This window comes from Podarcis liolepis, assembly GCF_965112155.1.
Source record: "Podarcis liolepis genome assembly, chromosome: 5".
NCBI classification, from domain to species: Eukaryota; Metazoa; Chordata; class Lepidosauria; order Squamata; family Lacertidae; genus Podarcis; species Podarcis liolepis.
In genome coordinates, this window is record NC_139556.1 from 97,194,837 (window position 1) to 97,220,688 (window position 25,852).

At 44.2% G+C, this 25,852-nt stretch overlaps 1 protein-coding gene across 3 annotated transcripts in view; it reads left to right on the forward strand.

Moving 5' to 3' along the window:
• LOC310707284 (cytochrome P450 2J2-like) overlaps positions 1 to 25,852 on the forward strand; it is a 127,488-nt gene that overhangs the window by 88,339 nt on the left and 13,297 nt on the right. For 2 of the 3 annotated variants that reach the window (XM_083504290.1, XM_083504292.1), the window contains exons 3-6: positions 2,248 to 2,397; positions 3,338 to 3,498; positions 10,426 to 10,602; positions 20,046 to 20,187. In XM_083504290.1, the coding sequence (XP_083360416.1) occupies positions 2,248 to 2,397; positions 3,338 to 3,498; positions 10,426 to 10,602; positions 20,046 to 20,187 (630 nt within the window). The remainder of the gene's footprint in view (positions 1 to 2,247; positions 2,398 to 3,337; positions 3,499 to 10,425; positions 10,603 to 20,045; positions 20,188 to 25,852) is intronic. The other variant, XM_083504291.1, reaches the window with a different exon arrangement.

Sequence of the window (25,852 nt, forward strand, 5' to 3'; positions counted from 1 at the left end):
TCTCAGTTTTGCTTCTTTTCAGCCCTCGGTTCCTCTGGGAGGATGAGCGGGATATAATTGTAATAATAAATACAGTCAAACCTCAGATCTCGAATGCCTCCATTTTGGAACTTTTCGGCTCCCAAACGTCAAAAACCTTGGAAGTAAATGTTCATTTCTTTTTAATGTTTTTTTGGTAGCCGAATTCGGTAAGCCGAATTTGGTAGTCTAACGCAGCCTCCACTTGAGTACAGGAAGCTCCTGCAACCAATCGGAAGCCACCACTCAGTTGAACGGATTACGTTCAACAACACAGGTTTGACAGTTCCAATAATAATAATATGGTATTGGCCCGAATATAAACCGCACCCACCATTGATGCACTACAGTCTTGTCAAGAATATGCACCCTCAATAAAAGCCCCGTCTGGCGGGACCAGTAGAAGTAGTAACTGGTTGACATCACACATTATATCCTTAAAAACAATGCAGCAAAATTGGCTGAATTGAGTTTGTTTGTTTGTTTGTTTGTTTGTTTGTTTGTTTGTTGAAGCTTTTCAGCATACTAACTAATCTAAATAAATAACAAAAACAAAAAAGGAAGAGAGAGAGAGACAGAGGAATGCCAAGCCCTCTCTCAAAGGTATGTCTTAACTCTTGTCTCACACAGAAGGGAGTGGACCCTCCCAGCTCTCACCTGGGTGCTTCCCTTTCTTCCCCCAGTCTCCCAACCTGGGAAATCTTTCCTTCTCTGCCTCTCACACAGGCCAGCAATCACCTTCATGTGTGTACCTTTATTAACCCAGGGCAGAGGACATCACAAAACAAAACAAAACATAAGCAAAAGCAAAATAGCTAAAAGAAGACAAAAATAAAAATTAAAACGTGAAGAGTGAAAGAGAGAAATAAATAAAGACAACTTCTGATTCTTCGTCTGTAAATTATATTTATTCATAATATTTTAGGTGTTCATTCCAGTGTGATATCCAACTGTTTTCCAGGATAATATCCAGCGGTTCCTTGTTCTGCTAGGTCAGGGGTCTGCAACCCGCGGCTCCGGAGCCGCATGTGGCTCTTTTACACCTTTGCCGCGGCTCCGGGGCAGATACTAGCGAGGGGAGGAGGCGCATTTTGCGCCCCGACACTCCCTACTGTGGCGGGCGCTGTACTGGCTGTGACGTCGCATGGGGGCAGTGTGTGCGTTAGTCACGCACCGTCCCGACGTCACCTTCCCGCCCACTGTCAGATCGGAGGGCAGCGGCGCGCATGCAGGTCTATATTTGTTTTAAATGTCGCAATGGTTTTGCGGCTCCCAGTTTTTTTTCCTTCGGAAACGGGTCCAAGTGGCTCTTTTTGTCTTAAAGGTTGCAGACCCCTGTGCTAGGTGAACATCATCAGCCCCAGACATCACTAAGTGTCAAGAATAGTCCTCTTCCAATCTTGTATGATGACTTTATCTCTCCCCCCCCAATTCCAACCATTACTCCATGTTTAAAAACAATAAATCATTCATTTTTATTTAAACACGAAACTTTCCACTATAGTCATATATTTAAAAAATAATCTGTTATGTACTGAGTTGAATAGGATCCAAAATGCAGCAGTCTGATTGGTCCTAGAACAATAGGATCCAAAATGCAGCAGTCTGATTGGTCCTAGAGCAATATGATCCAAAATGCAGCAGTCTGATTGGTCCTAGAATAATGCAGCAGTATGATTGGTCCGCAGGAGCCACCCAATCCAGCTCCAGGTGGAAGTGAATCCACAACCTGATTGGCCTACAGGAGAATCCCAGAATTAGCCAATCACGTGCAGCCTATTGTGTAAATAATGTATATAAAGCAGATATTTTGGGGAAACTTTCATTCCTCCTCACCACTATGAGCTTAATAAAGGGCATGAAATCCACTCTCGATTCCGAGTATATTTCATAATCCATAGTTATTTACTTGTATATTCATTATTTTACACCCATTTTGATTTTTTGCGATTCCATTTCCTGTAGGAAAATTTAGCAAGAGGGGAAAAAAAGAACTTCCGTTTCCACCACTTCCAATTTTCCCAATAGTGTCACTAGAAGCTTGATGGAATTTCCCTGTAAATTCCATCCAATTTGTACCCAGAATCCTTTCTGCATCATCTTGTAATTCTTTGCTGTAGAGAGACTAAGCAGCTCTTACATGCAAAGGCATGAATCATTGTTTGTTCCGAGATGGAAACTTTTTACATTGATATCTGTAAATAATAATTTCTCATTGATTTTCCATAGGTATTGTATTGTCAAATGGTCACACCTGGAGGCAACAGAGACGCTTTGGTGTAGTTACTATGCGGAAGCTGGGGCTGGGGAAGAAAGGCATGGAGCACCAAGTAGCAGAGGAGGCTCATCAGCTTGTGGAGGTTTTTGCACGTTCAAAGGGTATGGGATGCTAAGTGATGGTGCGGAGCTGGCATATGGAGATATATTTGTGTGTTTTTTTAAGTAATATTTATTAGAGTTTCAAAAGATACAAAAAAGCAAAAAGAAGAAAAGAAAGCACAAAAGAATTCAACCTTTAGAGTCTCATTTTCAATAACTTCTTTCTACGACTTCCCCTCACCTCCCCTTCTTGTATTCCAAATCCAAATATTTATCCAACAAGTTCTTATCTCTAATTTATTAACCTTAATTTGTTATTATGTTTATTTATATTAAATTTTAACCCTTAATTCATTATTATATTTAGTTCAATTTGTATATCAACTTTTAATTTGTATACCTTAATCATTTATAAAAAACTTTTTCTAAGGTTGACCCTATTTCCCTTCCACGAATTCCCCATTCTTATAGTGATAACGACATAAAATTTAACACGGAATAAAAAAGATCAGGCCCCCTGTGGATTTCCAAACCCCACCCTTCAATCCCAATGGTTTCAATCCATTAGTCCATCTATTTAGCCTGGTGACCTCACGTCCGAGGCTCTTGAATCTCTCTCAGTCCTTTTCTTCCGGCTTCTTTGAGAGTCCCTTATGTTTAACACCCAATCTCGAAGGGGCATTCTCTCTATAATGTCCATGTTCCTTCCAACCAGGCCTCCTTGTTTAAAGGTGGAGCTCAAGTTCTGTTTCTTAAGTCCAAATACCCCAAAAGCTCCAGCTTCCACCTTGATCAGATTTATAACCATCTTGGCAGGCCTCCGGCTCTCACATATGGAGATATATTTGTGTACTACCTCTGTCCATTTTAGAAAGGAATGTGATATGTTTTTCTTGGTTCCTAATGGATATCCCAGCAGTTTCTCTTGGCCACCATGAAATCCCACTCTCAGTATGAACAGGAGCAGCTGAACTAACATTAGTATAATTTTATTTTGCAGGACAGCCACTTGATCCCTCCATGCCCATCACTAATTCAGTCTCCAACGTGATATGTGCTGTGTCTTTTGGGCACCGGTTTGTTCTTGAGGATGAACAGTTCCAGAAGCTGATAGAAGCCATGGATTTTGTCCTAAAATTTATAGGAAGCTTCGGTCATGCTGTGAGTAGTCATTTTCATATATACACACACACATACACACACACACACACACATTTTTATTGATTTTTTTAACATATTTGTTTCAACAGTCATACAACATATCTTCTCATTTTATACAATCTTGTAGACTTCCGTCAACACCTCTGATGATTTTCCATTCTTTATCACTTATTCTGCATTTCTTAATTTCTATATTACCTACATTTAATTGTCCTTAACTATATTTCTCTTCATAAGCTTTCTTGCAGTATTTCAAATAATCCACTTTACAAAACTTCTTGCAGTCCTACTAGCGTAATCTATTCATCACAATTACTTTTCAAATAATTCATATATTTACTCCAGTCTTCTAAGAATCTATGATCCCCCAGGTTTCGAAACCTTCCTGTAAATTTATCTAGTTCTGCGTAGTCCATCAACTTCATCTTCCATTCTTCTTTCGTTGGTAGTTCTTCTTGCTTCCATTTTTGTGCCAATAATATTCTTGCTGCTGTCATTGAATATAAAAACAACTTACAATCCTGTCTATTTATATCATCTCCTACAATGCCAAGTAAAAATGCTTCTGGTTTCCTAATAAATGTATATTTCAACATCTTTTTCATCTCATTATATATCATTTCCCAGAGGTTTTTCACTTTTTTTACTTTCCCACCACATGGGATAAAAAGTTCCTTCCTTTTCTTTACATTTCCAACATTTATTACTTACTTTATACTTTTTACCTAATTTTACAGGGGTAATATACCACCTCAACATCATTTTCATCACACTTTCTTTTAAAGCATTGCATGCAGTAAATTTTAATCCTTCTTTCCATAGTTTTTCCCAATCTTTCAATTATATATTATATTCAAAGTCTTTGGCCCAACGTATCATAACCAACTTTACCTCCTCATCTTTCAAGTGCCATTCAAGCAGCAATTTATATGTTTTAGACAAAATTTTATACTTATTTTTCAATACCTCTATTTCAAATTTTGATTTATTATCATCAAATACTTTCCCCCTAAAATCCTGTTTAAACATTTCATTAACTTGGTGGTAGTGCAGCCAATCAGTCACATACCCTTTAACCTCTTCATAAAGTTTCATTTTCCATTTACTTCCTTTTGTATTAATTTTTCATATGTAACCCGATTTATACTCATATTTACCTTTTTCACACTCATTGCTTCTAATGGAGACAACCACTGCGGTGTTTTATGTTCTAATAGGTTTTTATACCTATCCCATATTTTGAAAAGAGATCTTCAGAATATATGGTTTCCAAATCCTTTATGGACTTTTGTCTTATTATACCACAAATACGTGTGCCAACCAAATCTATTATCATAACCTTCCAAATCCAACAAATCTGTATTTTCTAACAACATCAATTCCTTTAACCAACAGACGCAAGATGCTTCATAGTACAGTTTCAAGTCTGGCAGGGCGAAACCCCCTCTTTCTTTAACATCTCTTAACAACTTATATTGAATTCTTGGTTTCTTCCCCTGCCTTTTGCCACTCTTTAAAATTGCTGCCCCCTTGATTATTGGAATTGATTGAAACAAAAATAACATCTTTGGTAGCACATTCATTTTAATAGCAGAAATCCTTCCCCCAAATGATAATTTCATCCTTCCAGATCTTTTTTATTCCATTCTGAAAAAGGTCTATACTCTTTGATGTTATCAGTTTCTCACCTTGCCACCTGACAATCGCCACCTGACTTGTACCGCTATTATCCTGCCTTCTTCATATTTGAAGATTTGCTGAGCTTCAAATTTATTTTTTATATACAAAACCACTCCCCTCTTCTTGCTCTTGTCTCAATTCATTTCCCAGTTTTTTATTAATCAGTACTCTTCTGTTTCCTAGCCACATGTGTCTCTTGTAAACAAATAATATCCAATTTTTTTTCTTTAGGGAAGGTTCAATTTTGTTCCTTTTCTTTTTGTCATTTATGCCATTAACATTCCAAGTCCATAATTTCATTGCCATTTTAAGTTCTCTTTAAAAGTGAAAGAATAAAAGTCTTTAAACTTCTCCTCCTCCTCCTCCTCCCTTCAATACAATACTCCTTCAATACTAACTTGATCTTCCTCTTCTGGACCTGCTAGTCCTGCTGCTGCTGCTTCATCTCCTTTTCCCAACTCTTTGTATATCCTCAGGAATTTGTGTGTTTCACCTACATTTTTAAATTTAAATTTCTTTTTTTGTAATAAAACAAAATTCCATCCGGAAATTCCTATTTAAATTCAATTCCATTTTTCCTTAGCATCTGTGTCAGTGGTTTATATTGGTCACATTTTTTCAACAACCGAAGTGGGACGTCTTTAAAAATGATCGTAAATACTCCATCAAGTGTATTTTTGGTTTCTATGGAAGCCACCCAGAGTGGCATAATCTTTTTTCTCTATTTTTCTGCAGAATCAAATTTCTCATCTCTCTATCTTTGAATATAATCAATCAATCTCCTGGAAATTTATTTGCGTTAGTAGTCTTTGTTCTAATCCTAAATGCATTCTGTATCATCTTCTTAACCTCCTCCACTTCCATACTTAACCGTTATGCAATTTCCGTTGTTAATTTCTCCAATATGTTTTCTCCTTGTACTCCTGGGACTGATCTAAACCTCAAGTTCATTTCTTTTTGCCTCAGTTCATTCATAGCAATCACATCCCACAGTTCTTCCTGAGTATTATTAATTTCTGAAACTTCTCCTTTGACTTTCTCTTCCTCCTTTTTCATATCTGTCAGAGCTGCCCAAGGTCCCAGCTCACAAAGGACCAACGCCAGTTCGTTGTTATATACAAAAGTCTTTATTGAAGTTCAGTTTCACTTTCACTGCCACGGCGTGCAGCTCTACGTCTGAAACTCTAGACCGCTGAAGCTCCGTCTGAATCTCCTCCCCCCAGACACCAGTTTAAGACTCTAGCCTTGCTCCACCTCTTCCTTTGCTCTTTCCTCCTCTGGTTCCGCCTGTCAGCTGGGGTCTCGCCCTTCCTAGACTCTTCTGACGCTGAGTCCCCTGAGTCTTCCCCCTGCCTCCGGTGGGCTTTAGGACCTGGTTCCCAATCTGGGTTTTCTGCTGTCCCACGCGCCTGTACATTTGAACTTGGCGCGCGCGCCCAGCCGGCAACCTTCCTCCTGACCGTTACACTGCTCCTGTCACTGCTTCCCCCTTCGGGGAGGCTAGCTGGACCTGACCTCCCCTCCGTTCCCCCACTCTCCGATAGAGTCGTGGTCAGTCCTGACTCATCTTCTCCCCCTGCTGGAGGAGACGCTGGCCCTGACACATGGGACTCTTCCCCCCCCCACTACGCTCTGGTGGGGAAGCTGGTCCTGATCTCCCGCTGCTGCTTTGGGAGTCCCCGCTGGCCCCTTGTTTCTGGTGTGTCCCCCCTGGGACCCCCCTTGCCCTGACCATCGGCACCTCCTTCTGGGAATCTTCTGATTCGCTGGAGAAGCTCATGGAATCTCTCGGGTCACTGTCATACTCCCCTACGCTGCCCTCAGATTCTTCCCCTTCACTCTCCATTTCCTTTCTCCCCTGTGCCTCTCTCCCTGAGCCCCTGACAATATCTCTTACTTCCTGTTTCGTTCGCTTCATTCCTTCTTCTAAACTCTGTGTTCTTTTAGTTATCTCCCTCATCTGACCTTTCAATTCATTGACAGTCATATCAAAAATTTTATCCATCTATTCCAATCTAGTCTCCATTTTTTTCACTTTGTTTGATGTTTTTTTTTTAATTTCTGCAAACATTCTAAAAATATCTCCTATATATTCACTTTCTTGTTTCGATCCGCTCCTCTCCAATGGTGTTCCCCCTTCTCCAACATTTTTCTGTGTCTTCTTCATTATACTTCTATTATTTTAGATGTTATTTTATTCCTCACCACTAGATGTCACCCACCAATACTAAGAATGGACACCAATTATATCCTTTCTGCCTCTTGTTTGGCCAATGCAATGTAGCAGGTAAACAACAATGAGAGAGAGAAAATTATAATCCACAGATATATGCAATTTTTAATAAAAAAAGTAATAACAAAATTTAACAAAATTTTATTCTTCTGCCACTTGTTTGGCCAATCCACCACAGTGTCAAAGCAGGGAAATTATAATCCAATTTAGATCCAAATAATAAAATGATGAAACAGGAAAAACAATAAATAGTTCTTCTGCCACTTGCTTAGCCAATCCACTGTAAAGTTTTATGACTGAAATACAGCAACAGGGTTGCGAAACATAAATAGAGGAAGGAAAGAGTACCAAAACAAAAATAACTTAGTCCAGTTCACAGAACAACCAGTCCATAAAAAAATAAAAATAACCAGGAGAGAAGAAGAGTATCAATAATATATATAAAAAAGAAAACCCAAGTCCGTCACCACAAAAAAAGGAGTTAAAACCCTCTCAGTCCCACAATCCAATCTCAGACTGTCACAAAAAGTAAAAAAATAGAAGACAGGAAACTGGGGTGGGGGTGGGGGGTGGGGGGTGGGTAAAGTAATCCTCTTTCTCCTCTCTGCTCTTCTCCAACAAAATAAGATAAAATGAAAATTACCATTAAAAATATATCTCTCTTTTGTTCAGGCTTAGCAGTTCCCCAGAAATGCTGCTGTCTGGCACACAGATAGAAACTTAAAAGTTAAAAAAGAGGCTTCTTAATTATAATTACACAGTTTCCCAAAAGCGAAAGTAGTTTCTCCTCCTGCTGTCTCAGAGATCCTCAGACAGACAAACCACCCCCATGGTAAGGGTTTTCTACCCCATTTTTATTATTATTATATATAGTCTTAAGTTAAGCAAAGTGTTTATATAAATTTAAAAAGCTCCACTGTAGGAAGACTCACTGCTTTGTTGTTCCATAGGAACTTCCTGCATATAAGTTGAATCCCAGTCCGGGCTGACCTCCTTTTTCCACCCCGCTGCTTCTGAATCACTCTAATTCTTTTAATTTTTATCTTCTTTTCACCAATTAAATCCGGATGTTTAATTTTTTAAGAATCGATCGTTGTGCCGGGTAAGCTTGAGGCTGCACTTCTTGAGAGTAGAAAATGGCATCCCGCGCCAGCGTCTTGATCTTGCCGATCTTTCTGCTCCCAAAGGGAGCGTTTCAGGCAGCGGAGAGACCGCTTCTCAGCTTGCTGGGAACCTGCCTTCTGAGGTTTTTGGGAGCTTGCGGGGCCCTTGCAATACCCCCTTTCCCCCCTCTGAAAATCTGGATTCTCCCGCAAGGGCTGAATCCCACTTGCTCCCGGCTTCGCGACCAACTGGAAGTCCCATGAGTAGTCATTTTCATTCCTACTAAGCCTTAATACCACAAATCAGGGGCTTAATACCACAAATCAGGGGCTTAATACCACAAATCAGTATTTTGGAATCCATTATGATAGAGGATAGAAGGTTGGAGAAGTGAGATCAGGTTTAAATTGCTCTGAGACAAAGGCCACTTACAACCTCACAGCCTGAGCAATTTCTCATGATTATCACTGAGATAAAAAACATGAGTAAGAAAACTTTGTCCACCACAGGAGACTCTTTGGAAGAAAGTTGGTTAAAAATGGAAAAATGACCTTCAGAATAGGTCATCAAGAGCCCACCAAGGTGAAGAGAGGGGAAACAAATAATCTTCTCAAGAAGGGAATTACTTAGTTTTGTTGCCATCATGGAAAACTAAATGTGTCTACTCTCTGCCCACATAACAGTGTCAATGATGATGGTGTCCAGGGTGAGGCCCCTGCAGCCACCACCTTGGCTGGAAATTTTTAAATGAAAGTGAGACCAGCAACTCAAGCACTATCCCTACTGCTAAGGAAAGCAGCTACCTTCTGTATAACCCATTTTTCATTTTGGTACACACCACTTGACTGGGGAACTACAGGCAACTTTATATCAGTGTTCTAGGTGCATTTGGAACAAGGAATTTCATTAATGTGAGCAGTTTCTGAGCTCTGGGTACAGTACTAAGCCTAAGATTTTAGATTAAAACTGCAGAATGGAAGGAAAGGAGGACTTTATTTTGGCTCCTCACTTCCAACCTCTCTCTGAAGACTGGAAAAGAGACTCTCTTAAGAAAATTAGGGGGTCAGGTAGGGGAAGCATGGCTTTGTTTTCTGCAGTCTTCAGATGAGGACTAGACCATGTGAAAAATGAATATAAGATTTTAGCTGCGGTTCATTCATTTTCAGCTTTGTATTCTTTTTATTAAATAGGCACAATTAAACATTCAATTGCTGCACCCATAATCTAGGTTTAAGGTGCCATTTAGCTTGGAGCTTTCATATTTCAGTTTCTAACACTGTTTTATATTAGTCCAAGTTTTATTTTCTAGCTCCTTATATATTCAGAAAATGTAAGTAATTGATCATTAATGAAAAAACAAGGAAGGAGACAAACAAGGAAGGAAGAAAAACATCCTTCTTCAAGCTTTAATTTTTTGAGATGAAAGATCAGTATTACTTGACTGGTGAACAGGGGGATTTAAGAAATAAAATTATAAATTGGAGAAATGCACATTTTGAATGATGGCTTTCTTTCCATTTGTGTATTAGGTAAATTTGGTTTTAAATGCGAGTTTACTTGAATTCCTCCCGCACCCTATTCTCCACCGACCCCCACCTACCACAAAAGGCCACTAACTTGTTCCAGGAGGGGTCCCATGATTGTGCCCAGTTTTGGAATGATGCCTGGGAGCTGGGAATATATTTTGAGAGATAGTTTTCTTTCACATTTTCAGCTAGGAATAATTCACAGAACCCAATCATTGTGAGATTCCAGAAAAGCGATAGACACCTTCCATCTTAGTGAGAAATTAATATGCTAGCCCTGAAGAATAATGCAGATGATGTTTTTTAAAGTGCTAATCCAAAGCACGAACGGTGTGACCAAGCTTCCTCATGGTAATGGCAGCATTTCTGCTATCTTTCCTTTAGCTTTATGAAATTCTCCCATGGCTCATGAAACATCTCCCAGGGCCCCATAAGAAGGCCTTGTCCTGCTCAGAGATAATGATTTCATATGCAAAGGAGGAGATAGAGAAGCATAAGGAGAATCAGTCTCTGCATGATCCACAAGATCTCATTGATTTCTATCTGCTTCAGATGGAGAAAGTAAGTATCTGCTTTGAAGCTGAATACTGTTCATCCACTGAATCATTATATTCCCTGTTATAAGTGAATACTAATCTCTTGCCTGGAAACCAGCATCTTTTTTCCTGAATCTCAGTTGAAAATGGCATTGAGTTCCCCCCAAATATTTCTCATAGTCAATTTAGTTGCTAAAGTGGGTTGACATCCATCCATTAGCATTGTTAAAAATGTGAGTGGAAAGAAGTGGAAACCTAAGTGTGTTAAGGGGTCTTGCCTATGGAGCATTCCCTCTGTACATAAATTTCTTTGGACTGATGTTCATTTGACATTCAAATGTGGACTGAAAAAATAGAAAATCCTAAACAAAATGCTCATAAACTAGAGTATGACTTCAAATCCCTGTCTCATCTATCTTCATATACTAGAAAGGACAAATATATATTCATCTTTCCCTCTGTGAACAATGTTTATCATAATGACAAACAAATGGTTAAATTTGTTTAGTGGTAAGTGTTGGTTTGCAAGCCCCCTCCATAGAGACCGGCCCCTCTCACTGTCCTCGGAGCTTGCTTACCGGTAACCTCCTCTGGCTGATATCCAGACAGACCAGGGAGATTTTGAGAGGCGACATTTTCCCAAGAGTGGGTAAAATGCACAACCCCTCCCTCCTGCTTCCGCAGGGGAAAGAATATAAGTCAGAAATCTATTTACATTATGTTTATTTCTGACATTACAGCACTAGAGAAAAACACGTCCTTTCAGTTCAGGTCTTCTAGCAAGTCTAACAAACTTCCTGAACATGTGCAAATGGAAGGTTTCAGATTACACTCTTCACAGAGACTTATCCAGCCTGTGAACGTCCTGGGAAATTCTTCTTTCCCACAGATAGGCGCATCATTTGATGTCAACAATCTGTGTGTCTGCAGCGGTGATGTTTCCGTATGCTGCCATATTTCAACAAAATTGTCATCTTTTTATGCCAATTGTGCGACGATTATTTGGTGAAAAACAAAGGCACGACCCTTATGCAAGGACATAACAAACACAATTATGTTTCTATTGCTTATTATTCTATTGCTTCAACAATGTTTATCATAATGAGAAACGAATATACTAGAAAGGACAAATATATATTCATCTTTCTTTCTGTGAACAATGTTTATCATAATGACAAACGAATGGTTAAATATGTTTAGCAGTAAGTACCATATTTCATCACATAATTGTCACAGTTTTATGCCAATTATTCTTTTTTAAAAAGGGGGGGTGCAACGATTATTTGGTCAAAAACCAAGGAACGACCCTTAATTGAGGAAACAGTCTTTATGAAGAAACATAATTATGTTTATAATGCTTATTACTTGTTACTAACTGCTTTTGGTGTGATTAGGATGCACAGAATATGTGTGAACAGGCACAGGAAGGATAATAGGTAGTCCAAACTGGGGCAAGGCATTCTCATGCACGCTTACAATGCCCTGTGACCATTATGTGGTGAATGCTTTGGGACTGATTTGAAAAAAAGGAGCTCGACTATTATATTGTGGTGACCATTAGGCAGTGAAATATGTAGCACACATTTTGAATATCTGCTGCCAGAGTTTCCGTTGGATCCCTCTCTTCATGCCAGTATTGGGTTATTATGCCAACTCACAGGTCCTGAAATCTAGCACCAGCAGCTACTGCGATATACAGAGAGAGTGTGTGGGTTTCTTATCATAACCAGCTATGAAGCGGAGGGCTGGTCCACCCATGAGGCAGGCTGTGAGAGCTGCCTTGGGCAGTGGAATGCCAACAGGAGGCATCTCTGGGGATGTGCTGCCTAGCCAGCTGTTAGTGGAGAAGCAAGGGGGGAAACTTCTGGCAAGATTTCACCAAAATCTTTCAATATCTTACCAAGCTCCCTGTGATGGCCTGGGATTCCGATTCAGAGGATGAACCGGAGGAATCCCAGCCTGCACAGGAGTCCCCGCCTCCAGGGCTTGCTGAACTGGGGCAGCGCCTTGATTCTGAGGCACCTACACCTGTGCCAGATCCTCAGCAGCAGGCACCAGGTGAATCCATTCTGGCTCCAGAGGTGGTTGAGGACTCAGTGCCTACAGGTGAGTCTCCCCCTGGGCCCAGTAACCCTTCAGCCTCTCCTGAACTGCAGAGGCTCAGGGCAGAGAGGCGAAGGGAACTGGTTTCTCCCAGGAGGAGTGCTCGCCTTAAGGCCAGGAGAGGCGGGTCTCCTGGGGGCCGGGACCGCCCCTGGCCTCAGAGAAGATAAAGGCCAGTCAGCCTGGTCCCAGGTTGCGGAAGCAACGTTGTTGTTGAGTACCTGCTCCTACCCGGACCCAGACCTGACCCTCCAGTGTTCCTGTTCCCCGCCCGGCTTCCTGCTTCTGACCTTCCAGCGTTCCTGTTCCCGCCCAGCCTCCTGCTTCGGACCTCACCTCGCTCCTTGTGAACTGTTTCCAGGCTAGTGACTCAGGACTGAACTTGGACTATGATAACGGTAACCTTCCTCCCGGGACCAGCACAGTTTGCTTCCGCCTCACCCGCACTCCCCCTTCGTTGGGGTGTGTTCGGGAAAAGCCAGAAGCCATGGCTGACCAGGCAGCTGCGTTGATGGCATTGGCCCAGGAGAACCAGGCCTTGACTCACACCGTGCAGCAGCTCAGCGATGCGGTTACGGCACTTCAGCAGCGGTTGGACACCCTACCGACTCCTGTGGCCGACGCCCCAGCTCCAGGCAAGTACCCAGTGGCCTTGCCAGAGAAATTTGATGGGGCCCCGGCCAGCTTTCCCATGTTCCTCGCCCAGGCCAAGTTGTATATTCAGGGGTGAGCCCGGAACTTCCCTGACTACCGCACCAAGGTGCACTTTTTGATCAGTTTGTTAAAGGACCGGGCGGCCAAGTGGGCATTGCCGCTGCTCAGGCAAGACTCCCCCTTGCTGACAGACTATATGGGGTTTTGCAACCATTTGGAGGCCGCATTCGGCAAACCCCAGAAGGAGAGTCAAGCCAACCGGGCAATTAGGCGTTTGAAACAGGGCAAGTCCACTGTGACTGCCTATACCATGGAATTTCGGCTGTTGGCGCAAGACTTGTCTTGGAATGCCTCTGCACTTCGGGACCAGTATCTTGAGGGACTGTCGTATGAGATACTGGACCAGTTAGCCATGATGGATCGTCCCACCACGCTGGACGCCCTTATTCAGCGGAGTCTGCAGATAGACGATCGGTTGGAGGACCGTCGCCAGACCCGGGACTGCCAGCACCCCCGGCTCCTGGCTCCAGTCCTTCCCAGCAGGTCCACACCCACAGCTAAGTTGCCGGACGAGCCAACGCAGCTCGGGGCTGCGTGACCTCGCCTCTCCCCCTCGGAGAAGACGCGGCGTCGGGAGGGGAACCTGTGTCTTTACTGCGGTGGGAGTGGACATTACGCCCGATCTTGTCCCAAGAAGATGCCAGTCGCAGGGAAACCACCAACCTTGGTAGCCGAAGGCCCTAGCAACCTGGGGTCCCAAACCATGCAAGAGGGGCCCTCACCAGTGGATTTGCGACACCTCATGGTTCCGGTGCATCTCTACCCTCCAGGTGGGCCCTGGATTCTTGCCCATGCTCTGGTGGATTCAGGGGCAACCCGCTCCTATATGGACGTTGTCTTTGGTGCTCATCATGGGGTGCCACTGCAGAGCAAGCCAGAACCGGTACAGGTGGAGGCAATTGACGTACGGCTCCTGCGTTCGGGTGCCATCACTCAGGAGACCCAGGCCTTGGTCCTGTGTCTCCAGCAGCACCGGGAGGTGCGAACTTTGGACATTGCCTCCATGCCCCGGTTCCCCCTGGTGCTCGGGATGGACTGGCTGGAGGCTCACAATGTTCAGATTGACTGGATCAATCGGACTGTGCACTTCCCAGACCCGTGTCCCCATGCTCAGTCCGAGATGCTAGCAGCCGCACCCACTGAGGAGGCTGCATCCCTGCTCCCCGCCGAGTACCGAGACTACCAAGACGTGTTCAAGGAACGGGGGGCAGACCAGCTGCCGCCGCATCAGTCTTTTGACTGCGGCATAGACCTCCAGCCCGGAGCGCCCCTGCCGGTGAGTCGCTTATACTCTCTAACAGAGCCAGAGCGCGAAGCTTTGCAGGACTTCCTGCACAAGAACCTGGAGCGTGGTTTCATTAGGCCTTCGACCTCGCCCACCGCTGCGCCAGTGCTCTTCATTAAGAAGAAATGTGGAGAGCTTCACCTTTGCCATGATTACCGGGCCCTGAACAAAATTACCATCCCAGACTGGTACCCCTTGCCCCTTATTTCGGAGTTGCTGGAGCGGGTGCAAGGGGCGCAGGTGTTCACCAAGCTAGACCTCCGGGGAACTTCCGGGTTGACGCGATCTGGAAATGGCGGATTCCCTCCGAGCTCCGGAGGGAATCGGCTCTACCGAGGATGGGTCTTAGCCGCGCCGGCGACGCGGGGACCCTTAAAAACCGCAGGCGCGGATGCCTGCGGACTGAAGACTCGGCGGGTGCCTTAAGCGCCCCCCCTGATTCGCGAAGAGCCTTTTTAAAGGCTGCGGAGGGGATACGGGGGTGGCGTGGCACTGAGAGTCGATCGCTACCTCGGTGGAGCGAAGCCGCGAGCCATAACCAGAGAGCGCCGACTTCCTTCCTTGAAAATCTGGACTGAAAGAACTACCCGTGAGTAAGACGGATTGGGACTTTAAAAATTTCTACCCTGAATTAGAGACGACCGGGGGGTGTGCTAAAAGGAAGTCCGCACCCCCCCCTTGCAGAAGATCTAAGCAACGACATAAGAGCTAAGCTGGAGAGCCTGCCCTTGGTGGGGTGAGTTAAAAAGGACATTAACTTTCAAGATTTCGCTAAGGGAAATTTTATGCTGGAGAGTGGAGTTTCAGAAGCTTTCTTTTTGTTTTGAACTACCCCCCCCTCCCGGGCTCGGGAACGTCCTGCCTTAGTGCTTGTGTTAGAGCCGCGGAGTTTGACAGCTGTCAAAGCTGACAAACGGGCAATTTAAAGCGGAAAAATTGTTGTTTAAGACCCCCCTGGACTAAGACACAATTGAATCAAAATTGTTGGAAACAAAGTAACAATAAGAAGTTAAAGGGTTGTTGAGTAAAAGATTAATAAGTAACCAGATTCCCCCTAGGGGGAATTCTGTGAAACTACAATGGATACAATGGCTGTGGATGGAAAGTTACTAGCTGAAATTGAAAGGATGTTTCAGTTGGTGGGAACCTTACAAGAGCAGAGTTTGGCTATGAATAAACAACTTGTGACTATGACCTTGGGAACAGGCAACTCTGCTGTTTGTGTTGAGGACTTGAATGAGAAAGAATCCACAGCTGAAGAGGAAACAATACTTTCAGAGGTGGAAGAGACTAAACAAGAAAAAGAGAAAGTAACTTTGGGAAGCAACATCCAAAAGCTGACACCTGTGGAATACAAGCAAGGAGACCTTGGGAACACATCTACCACAAGTCTGCGAAAGATGCAGAAGAAGAAGGAAGAGGCCCTGGGACAATATGGAATACAGGAATTTAAAACAAAGAGGTATGATTGGGGCCTCTGTTTGGACTTTGGTTCGGAGGATACAGGCTTGGTGGAAATTTTCCAGCAATTGATTACAAATCTCCTTGTGGGAAGAGATTATATTTGGATGCTGAAAGAGCTTTTTCCAGACTCGACGACTGATATAAAGGGCTACCAACAAGATCGGCGGAGAGGGACTGAAAGGGACTGGAAAGCCTCGGACGTGAGGAACCCAGGCTGAGAATTTCGACTTTGGACTTTCATCGGGAAGGGACAAAAACCGGGGATGGGAGGGAGGGAAGAGGAAACTTTTAGAAACTCTTAAGATTTTTAGGTTTGGTTAATAAGACTTTTAATTAAGACAAAATGAAAAATCGATGGAAGAGAACTTAAGTCCAACTTAGGAATATCAATTTTAATTACAAAAGAGGTAATAAGAAGAACAAGATGGTTAAGAGGAGAAATACCAAATTGCTGATATAATTTTGGGAATTGGGATGCACGAGGGGGGGTGGGGGGAAGTCAGGGAACAAGGTCATGAAACGAGGATTGGCTGAATTTATACATGTTTTGTTATGTGTGTTTTTTTTTGTGTGTTTTGTTGTTATAAAACTGGAAAACCCAATAAAAATTTATAATAAAAAAAAAAAATAGACCTCCGGGGGGCCTACAATTTGATTCGGATTTGAGCCGGGGATTAGTGGAAGACAGCATTCGGGACCCGGTACGGGCAGTTCGAATACCTGGTTATGCCCTTCGGATTGTGCAACGCGCCTGCTGTGTTCCAACGGTACATCAACCACGTGTTACAGGACTTGCTAGATAAGTACGTGGTGGTGTACTTGGATGACATTCTGGTTTTCTCCCGTGACCCGGCTCTCCACGAGGGTCATGTCCAGACCGTGCTGCAGCGCTTGCGGGAGCACCGCCTGTATGCGAAGCTCAGCAAGTGCGAGTTCCATCAGCGGTCAGTGGACTTCCTGGGTCATCGACTCTCTCTCGCACCACCCCGTTGACCCGGCTACTGTGCCCCAAGACGCCGTTTTCCTGGGACGAGGAGGCAGAGGAGGCATTTCAGGGGTTGAAAGCCTGTTTCCAGAGAGCGCCGATCTTGCAACATCCTGATCCCTCTCGACCCTTTGTGGTAGAGACCGACGCCTCCAGTATGGCTCTCGGTGCCATCTTGTCTCAGCAGTATGGACCCGATGCGCCACTCTTACCCTGCGCCTTCTATTCCCGCCAGCTCCTTCCAGCGGAGCGTAACTATACCGTGTGGGAGCGGGAACTACTGACCATCAAGGTGGCCTTTGAAGTCTGGCGCCACCATCTTGAGGGGGCACAACACCCGGTGGAGGTGAGAACCGACCACCGGAACCTGGAGTACCTCCAGACCACCCGCAAGCTGAACCAAAGGCAGATCCGGTGGGCGTTGTTCTTTTCCCGGTTCCAGTTCCGGATCCGCTACATCCCTAGCTCCCAAAACCAGAAGGCGGATGCCCTGTCCCGGAAACCTGAAGACAACGCAGACACGGTACAGCAAGCAGTACCCACCACAATCCTACCACCGGCTGCATTCCTGGCCACCCAGGCGGCTGAGCCACTGCAGGCTCGGGTGCGGAAACAGCAGCGGGTTGACGCTTGGGCCCAGGAACGTCGCCAGGAACTGGCCGAAGGATCATGCCCTCAGTATCCGGGGCTGGTCTTGCAACAGGGCCTTCTGCTGCACCACGGTCACCTGTATATCCCGCCAGGGCCACTGCGGGCTGAGGTTCTCGGGATGACCCATGATGCCCCAGCAGCGGGACACTTTGGGCGGTATCGGACCACCCATCTGGTAAGCCGTGAGTTTGGGTGGCCGTGCCTGAAGACTGACGTGGCTCGCCACGTTGCTGGTTGTGATGTCTGCCGGCGGGCCAAGGGCCCTACCGAGCGACCCCCCGGCCTACCTCAGCCATTGCCAGTCCCTCCACGTACTTGACACACGGTTTTGCTGGACTTTGTAGTGGACTTACCCCCGTCTCGTGGCTATACCTGTCTTCTAGTTTTCTCCAACCATTTCACTAAGATGGTGCACTGTGCCCCCTGCCCATCCGTACCCACAGCTAAGGAAACCACTCAGCTGTACCTTCAGCATGTCTTCCGCCTGCATGGCCTACCTGAGCATGTGGTGTCCGACCGGGGCGTTCAGTTCACATCCCGGTTCTGGCGAGCATTGCACCAGACCCTCGGGACAGAGGTCTGTCTCTCATCAGCCTACCACCCACAGACCGATGGCCAGACAGAACGGGCGAACGCAGTGCTAGAGCAGTACCTCCGGTGTTACTGCAGCTACCAGCAGGATGACTGGGTCGGCCACCTAGCACTGGCAGAGTTCGGCTACAACAACGCGGTGAATGCGTCCACCCAGCAGACCCTGTTCCAGGCCAGTTACGGTTATCATCCATGGCTGTTTCCAGATGTGCTACCGGCATCCGCGGTCCCTGCGGTGATGGAGTGGCTTCAGGAGCTCCAGTCCCAGCAACAGCTATTGATGGAGCAACTGCGCCAGGCCAAGGAGGCGTACAAGGCCCAGGCCGACTGCCACCATTAATTATGTGGGGCCGGAACTCCACGTCGGTGACCTGGTATGGCTCTCCACTCGTCACCTCCACCCCTCTCAACCTTCGCGGAAGCTGGACGCCCGTTTCACCAGCCCGTTTCCTATCGTGGACCAAGTCTCACCTGTGGCATTCTGTCTCCGGTTGCCCGCAACCCTGAAGGTTCACCCGGTCTTCCACAGGTCCCTTCTGAGTCCGGTGGCCCCACCCGACGAGTTCCACCCAAACTGTCCCCGACCGCAGCCAGTTTTGGTTCAGGGGGAGCCTGAGTATGAGGTGGAACGCATTCTGGACTCCCGATACCGCAGGGGAAAGCTGCAGTATCTCATAGACTGGAAGGGGTATGGACCGGAGGACCGTTCCTGGGAACCAGCAGCCAACGTCCACGCGCCTGCCGGCCTCCGAGATTTCCATGTGGCGTACCCCAGACCCTCAATTGAGGGGGGGGCCTGGGAGGGGGGATGGTGTGATGGCCTGGGATTCTGATTCAGAGGATGAACCGGAGGAATCCCAGCCTGCACAGGAGTCCCCGCCTCCAGGGCTTGCTGAACTGGGGCAGGGCCTTGATTCTGAGGCACCTACACCTGTGCCGGATCCTCAGCAGCAGGCACCAGGTGAATCCATTCTGGCTCCAGAGGTGGTTGAGGACTCAGTGCCTACAGGTGAGTCTCCCCCTGGGCCCAGTAACCCTTCAGCCTCTCCTGAACTGCAGAGGCTCAGGGCAGAGAGGCGAAGGGAACTGGTTTCTCCCAGGAGGAGTGCTCGCCTTAAGGCCAGGAGAGGCGGGTCTCCTGGGGGCCGGGACCGCCCCTGGCCTCAGAGAAGATAAAGGCCAGTCAGCCTGGTCCCAGGTTGCGGAAGCAACGTTGTTGTTGAGTACCTGCTCCTACCCGGACCCAGACCTGACCCTCCAGTGTTCCTGTTCCCCGCCCGGCTTCCTGCTTCTGACCTTCCAGCGTTCCTGTTCCCGCCCGGCCTCCTGCTTCGGACCTCGCCTCACTCCTTGTGAACTGTTTCCAGGCTAGTGACTCAGGACTGAACTTGGACTACGATAACGGTAACCTTCCTCCCGGGACCAGCACACTCCCTTTTGTTGTTGCCACTTTGTGGGCACTGCTGTGCAACCTAGGTAAGGCAGGTGGCAGCAGCAGTACGGCAATGGTGGCAACAGCTTCCCAACTCAGGCAGTGTAAGAGGACACCCCCACCCCTCATGAAGCATGTGTGGGTGGTATGGTAATAAGTGGGGGGAATAAAATAAAGTAAGTGCTGAAGGACAAGCTGTAATGTGTCTAAATGACTTGTCACTTCCCCCATTTTCAACACCAGAGCAAGAATGACCCGGAGTCCACCTATGATGAAGAAAACTTGGCTCGGTGTATTTCTGAGCTCTTCATAGCAGGGTCAGAGACAACCACGGCTTCTCTGAAATGGGCACTTCTCCTCCTGACAAGTCATCCAGATGTCCAAGGTGAGAGAGGAGAGCCAGGGCTTCTCTTGATCACTAGGGTGGACCATAATTCTTTAAAGGTTTCATATTGGAAAGAGTTAAATGTGAGTTTATGATGGAAATTATGGAAGGTAAATTTTATTGACTTTCATGACTTTCATGTCTGGAAAGATCAGTTTCCCTCACCAATATTTTCCTACATAGTTTCTGTAAAATATAAATTTCAGAAGCAAAAATGAAAAATGCCCACAATGCCCTCTTCCCACAGGACATTTCCAGTCTATGCTTACTGGGACAGGTAGAGATGGAGGGTCTGAATGTGTAATGGAATTGGGATAGGAGAGGGTTGGTGCAGTGGATGGGCCTCCATTGTGAAACTAAGGTTGGCAGTTCGAATCTGCATGACAGGTGAGCTCCCGTTGCTCTGTCCCAGCTTCTGCCAAAGTAATAGTTTGAAAGCATGCCAGTGTAAGTAAACAGGTAGTGCTGCGGTGGGAAGGTAATCAGCATTTCTGTGTGCTCTGGCACTCATCATGCTATCCAGTTGTGCCAGAGGTGGTTTAGTCATGCTGGCCACATGACCCCGAATGCTGTCTGTGGATAAACACCAGCTCCCTAGGCCTGAAAGTGTAATGAGCACCACACCGCATAGTCTCCTTTGATTGGACTTAACCGTCCAGGGGTCCTTTACCTTTACCTTTATATGAGTGATGCTAGCCAAAGAGGAAATGAGGATTAATGAAACTAAGTAGGAAACATTGAGAGCAGGGGATTTAGAACACACACACTCTCTCTCTCACACACACAGGAAGCCTTTGATCTCAGCCCTTCAGCAAATCCAGCCAGCTCTGCGACTTCCGGTCAGCGCCAGCGATTTATGGCGGATTTCCCTCCAAGCTCCGGAGGGAGTCTGCTCTGCGAGTTCGGGTCTGACCGCTACGGCGAAGCGGGGACCCTCAAAAATCACAGGCGCGGAAGCCTGTGAGCAAGGAGACTCGGTGGGCACCTTTGTGCTCCCCCAAAACCCCGAAGGAGCCTTTTTAAAGGCTCCGGAACAGCAGCGGGTGTGTGGCGCGGTGCTGTGAGTCCTCACCCAAGCCCGTGGAGCGAAGCCGCGTCGCCATTGTCGGAGAGCGATGATTCCTTCCTAAAATTGGGATTGAAAACAACTACCCGTGAGTAGGATTTAAAGATCTATTGGATTTACAACTAATTTAAAGATGATTTGGCCGGAAACGGGAAAGGCATAAAATAAGGAAGTCTGCCTTTCCGGACTGCAGAAAGTTTAAAGCAAAGAAAGTGCAAAGCTGTAATTTGAAGAAGACTATTTGGAAATGAGTAAACTCGACATTAGAATTGAAACCCCCCTCTTGTATGCAGGAGCAGAGGGGGAGGAAGGTGGACTTTTGACACCTGTATGAAAAGGAACTATTGGAAAATTTTATCCGCTGTCTTAAAATCCTGGGAACGGACTGCCTGGATAGGGAAGCTGAATAGAGAACTGTCACTTTGTTAAAAGAAATTTTCTTGGTTTGACATTTAATTCGACTTTGTGAAAGATACAGAATTTCTGGACTGTTAAGTGAAACAAATTTGGAAACTGTTATAGTAAATTCTTTTGGAGATGTTGGGGACTTTTTTAAAGAGACAGTTTGTTGCAAAGTCCTGGAAATCTCTCCCCCTAGAGGATTCTGTTGAAACAGTTGCAAACTGGACTACAGCACTGGAAACCTCCACTTGAAAACAATCTGCAAGTGTGGGAACGACCTTGTCTGGATGTGAGAGTGTTATGGCTTATGACAGAACCACTAGATCTGGTAAACAATACATGACTAGCACTTCACACCAGTGAAGGGCTTCGGTTTCAGGCACAGTAACAGTTGCAGCTGGACAGACAAAAGCAAAAATTATGTCATCTGATCCTGTGGCACAAGCTCTTTGCAAGATAAATGAGTCTTTGGAATTCCTGACAAAACAAGGTGTGGAATCTAGTAAACAACTGGCAGAGGTCTCAGCAAAGCTTGATTTGAACATGCAAAGTATTAATGAACTGGGGAAGAAGGTGAACTCAAACACACAGACTATAGAAAAACTCCTGGAAGATTCAGCCATAACTCGAAAGATTGCAGAAGAAGCTAAGGCTACTGCAGACGCTATCCAGGAAAAGATAAAACCAGTCTACAAAAAGTTAGAAGATCATGAGTTGGCTTTGTCTATGCTTGAATTGCAAAGAAAAGAGAGAAATTTGAGAATAAGAGCGGTGCCTGAAAGTGAGAAAGATAATTTGGCGGACTTCCTTACAAAAGAATTTTTTGACTTTTGGCAACAGGAGCTAGAGAAGGAAGAATTTAAGATAGTGGCTGCTTTTAGATTGGGCAGAAGACAAAACAGAAAGAAGCCAAGGGACTGCTTGATAACTTTAAGATCCAAAGAAGAAAGAGAGAAAATATTGAATCTGCATTTTCAAAGAACTTTGGAAATTGAAAATTCCTTTGTGGAGATCTTTAAGGATACACCTAAGCATATTTTGGATGCAAGAACTTACTACAAAGACCTGGTTGATCTACTGAGAAAGAATAGAATACCCTTCAGGTGGGAATTTCCTCAAGGCCTATCTTTCAAATATAAGGGAAGGAAAACAAGAATAAAATCAGTGAGTGACAAAGATCAATTTCTATGAGATATCGAGGAAGATCTTCTGAAAGAAGTGGTTGAAGTGGAACCAACCCCAGCAGTAAAGGAAATAACAGACATTCTAAATTTATCATTTGGACTGGAATCACCGACAGACGACGAACAACTACTCGGAGCAGTAGGAGGGGAAAGTAAATAATGGCAAGATGGCTCTGCAACTTCTAAGCTGGAATTGTAACGGTTTGAACCTTCCTCGAAAGAGGAAAAATGTGTTTCATATATTGAAAAAAGAACAATTGGACTTGATTTGTTTACAAGAAACACATGTGACGAGGTTACACAGAAAACTACTTATCAACAAAAGATTAGGACAAGAATTTATTTCATCTGATAAAGTCAAGAAAAGAGGAGTTGTGATTTATGCAAAAGAAAAATTATTACCGAAATTGATGTTTAAAGATGAAGAAGGAAGATTTTTGGCAATTGAAATTCAAGTACAAGGAGAAAAAATTTTGATCGTGGGAATTTATGCACCGAACGAGGGGAAATCTGAATTCTTTAAGAAGTTGCATGAGACCTTACTGGATTACTTGGATTACAATTTAATTTTGATGGGGGGACATGAATGGAGTAGTATCTACAAATATGGACAAAGCACAAAGACAGGTAGTCTCCAAAGATGGGAGACCACCAAAGACTTTCTTTGAAATGACTGAAAATATGGACTTGATTGACATCTGGAGAACAAAGAACCCTCTCGAAAGAGAGGGAACTTTCTTTTCTGAAGCTATGATGACATGGACTAGAATTGACCAAATATGGGTTACTAGTGGGATGGCTCCAAAGATAAAGAAAGTGGAAATCTGCCCAAAAACCTGCTCCGAGCACAATGCTGTAAAGATGGAGATGAAGTTAACAACAGCTGGCTCCTTCAGATGGAGGATGAATGACACCTTATTTAGAGATGAAGAGGTCTACAAAAAGGCCCAAAAAACTTTGAGAGACTATTTCGAAATAAATTTTAAAAAGATGTTGAAAAAAGAGTAATTTGGGACGCAAGTAAAGCTGTTATGTGAGGATTTTTAATACAACAAAATACAATAAAGAAGAGAAGCCAAAATGAGAAAAAGGACAAGATTTTGGAAAAGATAAAAGAAGGAGAAAAGAAATTGAGATCTAAACCAAAGTCCCAAGAGATTTTGAGAGAAATTAAGTTATATCAGACACAATACATGGAATTGATGAATCAAGAAATAGAATGGAAGATCAAACAAATGAGACAAAGGACATCTGAATCTGCAGATAAATGTGGTAAACTTCTGGCTTGGCAATTGAAGAAAAGACAGAAATTAAATATGGTTACAAACCTAGAGGTTGAAGGAAAGAATATTTATAAGCCAAATGAGATTAGAAACTGCTTCCAGAACTATTTCAAAAAATTATATTCACAAGGGCCGCAGAAAGAAGGGGACATAGATGAGTTTTTGAAGAAATATGGACTACAAAAAAATTCTCATCAAAGTAAATTAGATCTGAACCAGAAAATAACCAAACAAGAGATAGAAGGTGCCATTCAAAACATGCAATTGGGCAAATCTCCAGGACCAGATGGGTTGACTTCCAGATATTACAAAGCTTTGAAGGAGTGGTTATTACAACCTCTGAAGGAAGTCTGTAATGAAATTCTAGAGGGGAAAAAGGCACCAGAATCGTGGAAAGAAGCTTATATTACACTCATACCGAAAACAGAGACTGAAAAGACTCAGCTTGAGAACTACCGCCCTATATCATTACTCAATGTGGATTACAAAATTTTTGCAGACATTTTGGCAAAAAGATTGAAAAAAGTATTGATGGAAGAGATTCATAAGGACCAAGCAGGCTTTCTCCCAGGAAGACATTTGTCAGACAATGTGAGGAATATAATAGACATTTTGGAATTATTAGAAGTGAACATAAACACTAAAGCAGTATTGATATTTGTGGATGCGGAGAAAGCTTTTGACAACATTTCTTGGAGTTTTATGAAGAAGAATCTACATGGGATGGGGGTAGGCCAAGGATTTGAGAATGGTATGGGTGCAATATATGCTGAACAAAAGGCAAAGCTAATTGTAAATAATGTGGTTACAGAAGAATTTAAAATAGAAAAAGGGACACGACAGGGGTGCCCAATTTCCCCATTACTTTTTATATCAGTCCTGGAGGTTTTGCCAAATATGATGAGAAGGGACCAGCTGGTTAAAGGGGTACAGGTCAGAGCTAAACAGTACAAATTGAGGGCCTTCGCAGATAACTTGGTACTTACTTTACAAGAGCCAGACACTAGTACGAAAAGGGTTTTAGAATTAATTCAAGAATTTGGTCAAGTTGCAGGATTCAAGTTGAACAAACAAAAAACTAAGGTATTGGAGAAAAACTTAACAATTACTGAAAGGGAGAGGTTCCAGAATGAAACAGGATTAACTGTGGTTAAGAAGGTGAAATATTTGGGGATTAATATGACATCTAAGAATGTGAATCTATTTAAAGATAATTATGAGAAATGCTGGACAGAAGCAAAAAAAGACCTAGAAATATGGTCAAATTTGAAGCTTTCCTTGTTAGGCCGAATTGCTGTTATTAAGATGAATGTTTTGCCTAGAATGTTGTTTTTATTCCAAACATTGCAAATTGTGGATAAGATGGATTGCTTCAAGAGGTGGCAGAAAGATATTTCAAAGTTTGTCTGGCAGGGCAAAAAACCCAGAATAAAATTTAAGATTTTATTTTTTTAAAAAAAATTTTTTTAATTGGTTTTTCACATTTTATAAAGACAAAACACACACGTAAAAGACAAAGACAAAAACATGTATAATTTCAGAAATCTTACTTTCTTAACTTTGGTCCTTGACTTCCCCCACCCCCCCCTTCATACATCCCAATTCCCATAATTATGTCAGCAAGTTATTATTTTCCCTCCTTACCATATTAATATTACCTCTTTTATGAAAAATTAAGTTCTTTCCTAAGTTGGACTCAAATTCCCTTCCATCGATTTCCCATTTTTTAT